Source organism: Littorina saxatilis, linkage group LG6 (assembly GCF_037325665.1).
Source record: "Littorina saxatilis isolate snail1 linkage group LG6, US_GU_Lsax_2.0, whole genome shotgun sequence".
Classification (NCBI taxonomy): domain Eukaryota; kingdom Metazoa; phylum Mollusca; class Gastropoda; order Littorinimorpha; family Littorinidae; genus Littorina; species Littorina saxatilis.
In genome coordinates, this window is record NC_090250.1 from 50859696 (window position 1) to 50869686 (window position 9991).

Genomic DNA, 9991 nt, shown 5'->3' on the forward strand with positions numbered 1-9991 from the left:
CTCGCCGAAACGTGGGGATTGAAACCACGCCGATAGCAAGAACTGGTTTTGAAGCCAACGCCACTACTGACTGAGCTATTTCCCCGCCAGGTATCTTACAATGATCTGTAGAATTCTAATTCATATCGCTGACTGAAGTTAAAGCACCAAACACTGGTTAAATCAGTAGGGTCATGCTCTTCTGAGTCAGATCTGTTTCTTCTCTGTAGTACTACCCCCCCCCCTCCCCCTCACCCCCCCCCCCTCTCTCCTCCAACCACCCACCCCCACCCCATAACAATTCTGTTGGTGAGAAATGTTACTCTATCTTTCAGTAACTTTTAAATGAAGAAACCATTCTGGCATTCATTCAATTCTATTTCGGGGCGCTCATTTCCTTCTTTATTTATATTTTTTCTCTCACAATGCAGTCTGTAAATTTAGCTCCATTTTTTAACTCCTTTACGTGACTTAAATGTCTGAGTATTGTCAGGAGTCTTCAAAGAGGGGAGTCACAGCAGGTTTGTGTCTTACCCTTTCTTTAACTGTTTCATCACAAACAAGGCAAACTCTTCGTTGTAAGGCTGCAACAGAAAGAAAGCCCATTAACAAATAGTGCAAACACTCGGTGAAGAAAGAAAAGTCGAACTTCAGGATCATCGTGTTTTCTCCTTTTTCTTCGTTTGGACTGTTAAAATTCAAAAACTATTTAAACTTAAGACCCTCATAACAAAAACTAAGACAGCATTCACTAATGAAATCGGCAATTTAAAGGCATGAACTGATTTTTTTTAAAAAAGACAGTCAAAGTTTCTGTGTTTAAAAAAAAAAAAAAATCTGCTGAAGCTGTTCGTTTTATTGATCATTTGAGGTTTTTAAATCTTGAATTTTTTGTTTCACAAAGAACTTTATAGATTCACATTGTATATACTGTCACTCACTGATTATTATTCTATTTTACTCACGCAACATATTTTGCAAACTTTTACAAAAAAAGGTCAATCAACATCTACAAACTTTGGAAAACTTTAAAAAGGGGGTACTGTCCCTTTTTTCAAAGACTAAAAGTTTCATGACTGTGTGAACTCTGACAATGTATATCCGTCATTTCTTTATTGTAAAAACAAAATCCCAGTATCCCTTACTTAACAGCTATTTCTTAATGTACCTCTCACACACAAAAAGTTTACCTCTGCCACAAAAAGCACAATGAGGCAGTCTTTCTGTTCCTCAGGAGTCATTCCTGCGATCAAAGAGTCGATGGTTTGAGCCACGTAGCTCACAGAGTCGCGCTTGACCGTCGGAATGCCAATCACAATCGACACTGAAACAAACAGTTGATGCATAAATGTCATGTAATTATGAAAATGAAGTACTGCCATCTCCCCTGGTAGTTGGGATCGTAAATGGTAAGGCAGAATCAGATAATCTTACTATCTAATAAGAGTTTTTCTAATGGACAATCCGACTGCTCTCCCACAAAAATAAAAAATAAACAGAGCGAATCTTAAATAGCCTATTTATGCTTTGCATAAAGGTGGCTATAAAAAGTTTTTAGCAACAACAAAAAAGGCACTAAATACATTTTTTTAATCTCCTCTGTACGTGTGCTATTAGTTCTATAAGCCTATAAGACTTTCACTCTAAACCTTCGATTTTAAATGTAATTATATGCATGCATGTTCACTAAGATGTTTGAACACAGGAAATTTAAGCTTCATAAAGTTGACATCGGGGAATACAACTGATGCAACACAGAGATCAAACTCGCTAGCCAGGAATAAACTTATATGCCTGCTGCAGTATCCACCAAGCTACATCTACGCCTCACATAGGTACAGTCCAACCGCCCCCCTTTAAAGTCCACCCAATTTAAGACTCCCTCCTTTTTAAGACCCGATTTTTTCAGATTGTCTGTTCATAACCTCTGTAAATTTACCTCCATTTTTAAAGACTCCCTCCTTTTTAAGACCCGATTTTTTCAGATTGTCTGTTCATAACCTCTGTAAATTTACCTCCATTTTAAGACTCCCTCCTTTTTAAGACCCGATTTTTTCAGATTGTCTGTTCATAACCTCTGTAAATTTACCTCCATTTTAAGACTCCCTCCTTTTTAAGACCTGATTTTCTCATATTGTCTGTTCATAACCTCTGTAAATTTACCTCCATTTTAAGACTCCCTCCTTTTTAAGACCTGATTTTTTCAGATTGTCTGTTCATAACCTCTGTAAATTTACCTCCATTTTTAAGACTCCCTCCTTTTTAAGACCTGATTTTCTCAGATTTGTGGAGGTGGTAAAAGGGGGGTTCCACAGTGTATTCAAGATGAGTCAGACTGTTTTAAACAAGCTCTGACCTTATTTTAGATTGCTCTGAATTCACCCAGTGCTGTATTCCAGATGAGTCAGTGTTTTAAACAAGCTCTGACCTTATTTTACATTGCTCTCAATTCACCCAGTGCTGTATTCCAGATGAGTCAGTGTTTTAAACAAGCTCTGACCTTATTTTACATTGCTCTCAATTCACCCAGTGCTGTATTCCAGATGAGTCAGTGTTTTAAACAAGCTCTGACCTTATTTTACATTGCTCTCAATTCACCCAGTGCTGTATTCAAGATGAGTCAGACTGTTTTAAACAAGCTCTGACCTTATTTTAGATTGCTCTGAATTCACCCAGTGCTGTATTCCACTTCATGCATGCACTTAATTGCCTACTAGGGTATTCAGCTGGTATTTCCTTGTTTTTTACTACCTATTTTATTCATGTTTTTATTACTTAGTTAGTGGAAGAATCTTTTGTAATGTATGTTTGATGGTGTATGCTTTTAATTAAGCGTTGTTGACTATGAATGTAGATGTAAATGCTTGTATAACTGTGTTTTAATTTTAAATGTGTCAAGCGCAAAGAGCATAATTGTAAAGTTATGATGTTGCGCTATATAAATGCTCATTATTATTATTATTATTATTATTATTATTATTACTCACGATACGTACGAATGTATACAGTGGAACCTCCCTTTTAAGACCTCCACAAATCTGAGAAAATGCAGGCCTTAAAAAGGAGGGAGTCTTAAAACAGGGGTAAATTTACAGAGGTTATGAACCGAAAGTCTGAGAAAACAGGGTCTTAAAAGGGAGGGAGTCTTAAATTGGGGGGTCTTAAAAAGGGGGTTCCACTGTATCCAGTTAAGTAAAGCTTATTTCATTGAGTCTTTCTAAAAACATGATGCAAAAAGGCCAGTTTCAATTAACATTAGGTGTGATTTAAAGTTCAATTTCAACGCATAAACACTTGCTGCACAAAAGATATATTTCAATCCAAGCAGACAGCTGAGAAAAAACATACTATTCCCTTAGAACATACGGCAGACCCACTCTTTGTAATTGTAATCTCTGCTCTCTTAACAAAAAATGCATTGTGAAAATTGTTTTAAAAGTGCATGCATTAACCTGCTATTAATGAATTAATTTCTTTGCAAACCCACATGAAAAGTCCCGTAAGATCTTCTTGACAACCACTTTATGCTAATGCTGTCATGGGGGACGCTGTGATTAGCCAGACACGCATATATAATAAATGGTTGATGGAGGGACGGTCGAGGGAAAGGATTAGAGAATGTGTGTGTGTGTGTGTGTGTGTGTGTGTGTGTGTGTGTGTGTGTGTGTGTGTGCGTGCGTGCGTGCGTGCGTGCGTGCGTGTGTGTGTGTGCTAGTGTGTGTGTGTCCGCGCGAGTATGTGCGCGTGTGTGCACGTGTATCTGTGTGTATTATGTGTGTGTGTGTGTGTGTGTGTTGGTGTGTGTGTGTGTTGGTGTGTGTGTGTGTATGTGTGAGTGGGTTTGTGCGATTGCATGCATGTTTTGACTTTTTTCATTGGATCAACTACATGTAACCCCATCCCTCTTTTCAGGGACTTTACCCACTGTTTTTGAGTTAACCCACATCATAGCCAGCCTGCGACCTCTACTAACGTAAAAATTCAAAGTTGACGTCTTTTTATGTGCAATCTGAACGCACGCTGTGCACACCAAGATGAAAGAAGAGACCATGACTTTCCATATTGTTGCAGACTTCAAAGAAAGCCGTTGTGACCTCACTGCATGAACTGTAAGCAGCTAGCGACACTAACCTTTTTAACCATCTCTTTTGGCCTTAACCTCCTTCAACAAAACTATTATTTACTTATATACTGTTTGTCTGAATTTATTTACTTAATACTTTTTTTCTTTGTCTTCATCTCTTTGTTTATTTTCTTATTTGTTTTTTTCTTCCTTCCTTTCGATCCTTTTATTTTTAACTTTTGTTTATTGGGGGTAGGGGGGGGGGTGGTTTGCGTTGTCTCATCAACAAAATATTACTAGCAGTAGCACTATCACCTCACCCAAATGCTGTTTTCCTTTATCATTTCTAAAAAACCAAAACCTCTCTAAAGAAAAACAAAAACAAAATCTGATTTAACTAAGCAGACAAAAATTGAAGGATGAAACACTGAAGAATGACAAACAAGCCCTCTTTTCTTGAAGACACAGAAAGAAAGATGAGCAATCAGACAGAGAAAGAAAGATGAGCAATCAGACACAGAAAGAAAGATGAGCAATCAGACACAGAAAGAAAGATGAGCAATCAGACAGAGAAAGAAAGATGAGCAATCAGACAGAGAAAGGATGAGCAATCAGGCAGAGAAAGAAAGATGAGCAATCAGACAGAGAAAGAAAGATGAGCAATCAGACACAGAAAGAAAGATGAGCAATCAGACACAGAAAGAAAGATGAGCAATCAGACAGAGAAAGAAAGATGAGCAATCAGACACAGAAAGAAAGATGAGCAATCAGACAGAGAAAGAAAGATGAGCAATCAGACACAGAAAGAAAGATGAGCAATCAGACAGAGAAAGAAAGATGAGCAATCAGAGAAAGAAAGATGAGCAATCAGGCAGAGAAAGAAAGATGAGCAATCAGACAGAGAAAGATGAGCAATCAGACAGAGAAAGATGAGCAATCAGACACAGAAAGAAAGATGAGCAATCAGACACAGAAAGAAAGATGAGCAATCAGACACAGAAAGATGAGCAATCAGACAGAGAAAGAAAGATGAGCAATCAGACAGAGAAAGATGAGCAATCAGACACAGAAAGAAAGATGAGCAATCAGACACAGAAAGATGAGCAATCAGACAGAGAAAGAAAGATGAGCAATCAGACACAGAAAGAAAGATGAGCAATCAGACAGAGAAAGAAAGATGAGCAATCAGACAGAGAAAGAAAGATGAGCAATCAGACACAGAAAGAAAGATGAGCAATCAGACAGAGAAAGAAAGATGAGCAATCAGACACAGAAAGAAAGATGAGCAATCAGACACAGAAAGAAAGATGAGCAATCAGACACAGAAAGATGAGCAATCAGACACAGAAAGAAAGATGAGCAATCAGACACAGAAAGAAAGATGAGCAATCAGACACAGAAAGATGAGCAATCAGACAGAGAAAGAAAGATGAGCAATCAGACAGAGAAAGATGAGCAATCAGACACAGAAAGATGAGCAATCAGACACAGAAAGAAAGATGAGCAATCAGACACAGAAAGAAAGATGAGCAATCAGACACAGAAAGAAAGATGAGCAATCAGACACAGAAAGAAAGATGAGCAATCAGACACAGAAAGAAAGATGAGCAATCAGACACAGAAAGAAAGATGAGCAATCAGACACAGAAAGAAAGATGAGCAATCAGACACAGAAAGAAAGATGAGCAATCAGACACAGAAAGAAAGATGAGCAATCAGACACAGAAAGAAAGATGAGCAATCAGACAGAGAAAGAAAGATGAGCAATCAGACACAGAAAGAAAGATGAGCAATCAGACAGAGAAAGAAAGATGAGCAATCAGACACAGAAAGAAAGATGAGCAATCAGACACAGAAAGAAAGATGAGCAATCAGACACAGAAAGAAAGATGAGCAATCAGACAGAGAAAGAAAGATGAGCAATCAGACACAGAAAGAAAGATGAGCAATCAGACAGAGAAAGAAAGATGAGCAATCAGACACAGAAAGAAAGATGAGCAATCAGACACAGAAAGAAAGATGAGCAATCAGACACAGAAAGAAAGATGAGCAATCAGACACAGAAAGAAAGATGAGCAATCAGACACAGAAAGAAAGATGAGCAATCAGACACAGAAAGAAAGATGAGCAATAAGACACAGAAAGAAAGATGAGCAATCAGACAAAGAAAGATGAGCAATCAGACAGAGAAAGAAAGATGAGCAATCAGACACAGAAAGAAAGATGAGCAATCAGACACAGAAAGAAAGATGAGCAATCAGACAGAGAAAGAAAGATGAGCAATCAGACACAGAAAGATGAGCAATCAGACACAGAAAGAAAGATGAGCAATCAGACACAGAAAGAAAGATGAGCAATCAGACACAGAAAGAAAGATGAGCAATCAGACACAGAAAGAAAGATGAGCAATCAGACAGAGAAAGATGAGCAATCAGACACAGAAAGATGAGCAATCAGACACAGAAAGATGAGCAATCAGACACAGAAAGATGAGCAATCAGACACAGAAAGAAAGATGAGCAATCAGACACAGAAAGATGAGCAATCAGACAGAGAAAGAAAGATGAGCAATCAGACAGAGAAAGATGAGCAATCAGACAGAGAAAGATGAGCAATCAGACAGAGAAAGATGAGCAATCAGACAGAGAAAGAAAGATGAGCAATCAGACACAGAAAGAAAGATGAGCAATCAGACACAGAAAGATGAGCAATCAGACACAGAAAGAAAGATGAGCAATCAGACAGAGAAAGAAAGATGAGCAATCAGACAGAGAAAGAAAGATGAGCAATCAGACACAGAAAGAAAGATGAGCAATCAGACACAGAAAGAAAGATGAGCAATCAGACACAGAAAGAAAGATGAGCAATCAGACAGAGAAAGAAAGATGAGCAATCAGACAGAGAAAGAAAGATGAGCAATCAGACACAGAAAGAAAGATGAGCAATCAGACACAGAAAGAAAGATGAGCAATCAGACACAGAAAGAAAGATGAGCAATCAGACACAGAAAGAAAGATGAGCAATCAGACACAGAAAGAAAGATGAGCAATCAGACAGAGAAAGAAAGATGAGCAATCAGACACAGAAAGAAAGATGAGCAATCAGACAGAGAAAGAAAGATGAGCAATCAGACACAGAAAGAAAGATGAGCAATCAGACAGAGAAAGAAAGATGAGCAATCAGACACAGAAAGAAAGATGAGCAATCAGACACAGAAAGAAAGATGAGCAATCAGGACAGAGAAAGAAAGATGAGCAATCAGACACAGAAAGAAAGATGAGCAATCAGACACAGAAAGAAAGATGAGCAATCAGACAGAGAAAGAAAGATGAGCAATCAGACACAGAAAGAAAGATGAGCAATCAGACACAGAAAGAAAGATGAGCAATCAGACACAGAAAGAAAGATGAGCAATCAGACACAGAAAGAAAGATGAGCAATCAGACAGAGAAAGAAAGATGAGCAATCAGACACAGAAAGAAAGATGAGCAATCAGACACAGAAAGAAAGATGAGCAATCAGACACAGAAAGAAAGATGAGCAATCAGACAGAGAAAGATGAGCAATCAGACACAGAAAGAAAGATGAGCAATCAGACAGAGAAAGAAAGATGAGCAATCAGACAGAGAAAGATGAGCAATCAGACACAGAAAGAAAGATGAGCAATCAGACACAGAAAGAAAGATGAGCAATCAGACAGAGAAAGAAAGATGAGCAATCAGACAGAGAAAGATGAGCAATCAGACACAGAAAGAAAGATGAGCAATCAGACAGAGAAAGAAAGATGAGCAATCAGACAGAGAAAGATGAGCAATCAGACACAGAAAGAAAGATGAGCAATCAGACACAGAAAGAAAGATGAGCAATCAGACACAGAAAGAAAGATGAGCAATCAGACAGAGAAAGATGAGCAATCAGACACAGAAAGAAAGATGAGCAATCAGACAGAGAAAGAAAGATGAGCAATCAGACAGAGAAAGATGAGCAATCAGACACAGAAAGAAAGATGAGCAATCAGACAGAGAAAGAAAGATGAGCAATCAGACACAGAAGAAAGATGAGCAATCAGACACAGAAAGAAAGATGAGCAATCAGACACAGAAAGAAAGATGAGCAATCAGACAGAGAAAGAAAGATGAGCAATCAGACAGAGAAAGATGAGCAATCAGACACAGAAAGAAAGATGAGCAATCAGACACAGAAAGAAAGATGAGCAATCAGACACAGAAAGATGAGCAATCAGACACAGAAAGAAAGATGAGCAATCAGACACAGAAAGAAAGATGAGCAATCAGACAGAGAAAGAAAGATGAGCAATCAGACACAGAAAGAAAGATGAGCAATCAGACACAGAAAGAAAGATGAGCAATCAGACACAGAAAGAAAGATGAGCAATCAGACACAGAAAGATGAGCAATCAGACACAGAAAGAAAGATGAGCAATCAGACAGAGAAAGAAAGATGAGCAATCAGACACAGAAAGAAAGATGAGCAATCAGACACAGAAAGAAAGATGAGCAATCAGACAGAGAAAGAAAGATGAGCAATCAGACACAGAAAGAAAGATGAGCAATCAGACAGAGAAAGAAAGATGAGCAATCAGGACAGAGAAAGAAAGATGAGCAATCAGACACAGAAAGAAAGATGAGCAATCAGACAGAGAAAGAAAGATGAGCAATCAGACACAGAAAGAAAGATGAGCAATCAGACAGAGAAAGAAAGATGAGCAATCAGACAGAGAAAGAAAGATGAGCAATCAGACAGAGAAAGAAAGATGAGCAATCAGACACAGAAAGATGAGCAATCAGACACAGAAAGAAAGATGAGCAATCAGACAGATAAAGAAAGATGAGCAATCAGACACAGAAAGAAAGATGAGCAATCAGACAGAGAAAGAAAGATGAGCAATCAGACAGAGAAAGAAAGATGAGCAATCAGACAGAGAAAGAAAGATGAGCAATCAGACACAGAAAGAAAGATGAGCAATCAGACACAGAAAGAAAGATGAGCAATCAGACACAGAAAGAAAGATGAGCAATCAGACACAGAAAGAAAGATGAGCAATCAGACACAGAAAGAAAGATGAGCAATCAGACACAGAAAGAAAGATGAGCAATCAGACACAGAAAGAAAGATGAGCAATCAGACAGAGAAAGAAAGATGAGCAATCAGACAGAGAAAGATGAGCAATCAGACAGAGAAAGATGAGCAATCAGACACAGAAAGAAAGATGAGCAATCAGACAGAGAAAGAAAGATGAGCAATCAGACAGAGAAAGATGAGCAATCAGACACAGAAAGAAAGATGAGCAATCAGACACAGAAAGAAAGATGAGCAATCAGACAGAGAAAGAAAGATGAGCAATCAGACAGAGAAAGATGAGCAATCAGACACAGAAAGAAAGATGAGCAATCAGACACAGAAAGAAAGATGAGCAATCAGACACAGAAAGATGAGCAATCAGACACAGAAAGAAAGATGAGCAATCAGACACAGAAAGAAAGATGAGCAATCAGACACAGAAAGAAAGATGAGCAATCAGACAGAGAAAGATGAGCAATCAGACACAGAAAGAAAGATGAGCAATCAGACAGAGAAAGATGAGCAATCAGACACAGAAAGATGAGCAATCAGACACAGAAAGAAAGATGAGCAATCAGACAGAGAAAGAAAGATGAGCAATCAGACAGAGAAAGATGAGCAATCAGACACAGAAAGAAAGATGAGCAATCAGACACAGAAAGAAAGATGAGCAATCAGACACAGAAAGAAAGATGAGCAATCAGACACAGAAAGAAAGATGAGCAATCAGACAGAGAAAGAAAGATGAGCAATCAGACACAGAAAGAAAGATGAGCAATCAGACACAGAAAGAAAGATGAGCAATCAGACAGAGAAAGAAAGATGAGCAATCAGACACAGAAAGAAAGATGAGCAATCAGACACAGA

General features: G+C 38.3%; 1 protein-coding gene across 1 annotated transcript in view; it reads right to left on the reverse strand.

Moving 5' to 3' along the window:
- The window catches only part of LOC138969477 (alpha-1,3-mannosyl-glycoprotein 4-beta-N-acetylglucosaminyltransferase A-like), a 52839-nt gene that overhangs the window by 24844 nt on the left and 18004 nt on the right, over window positions 1-9991 (reverse strand). The window contains exons 5-6 of the mRNA XM_070342268.1: window positions 1170-1303; window positions 514-563 (exon numbers count right to left, since the gene is read on the reverse strand). Of these exons, the coding sequence (XP_070198369.1) occupies window positions 514-563; window positions 1170-1303 (184 nt within the window). The remainder of the gene's footprint in view (window positions 1-513; window positions 564-1169; window positions 1304-9991) is intronic.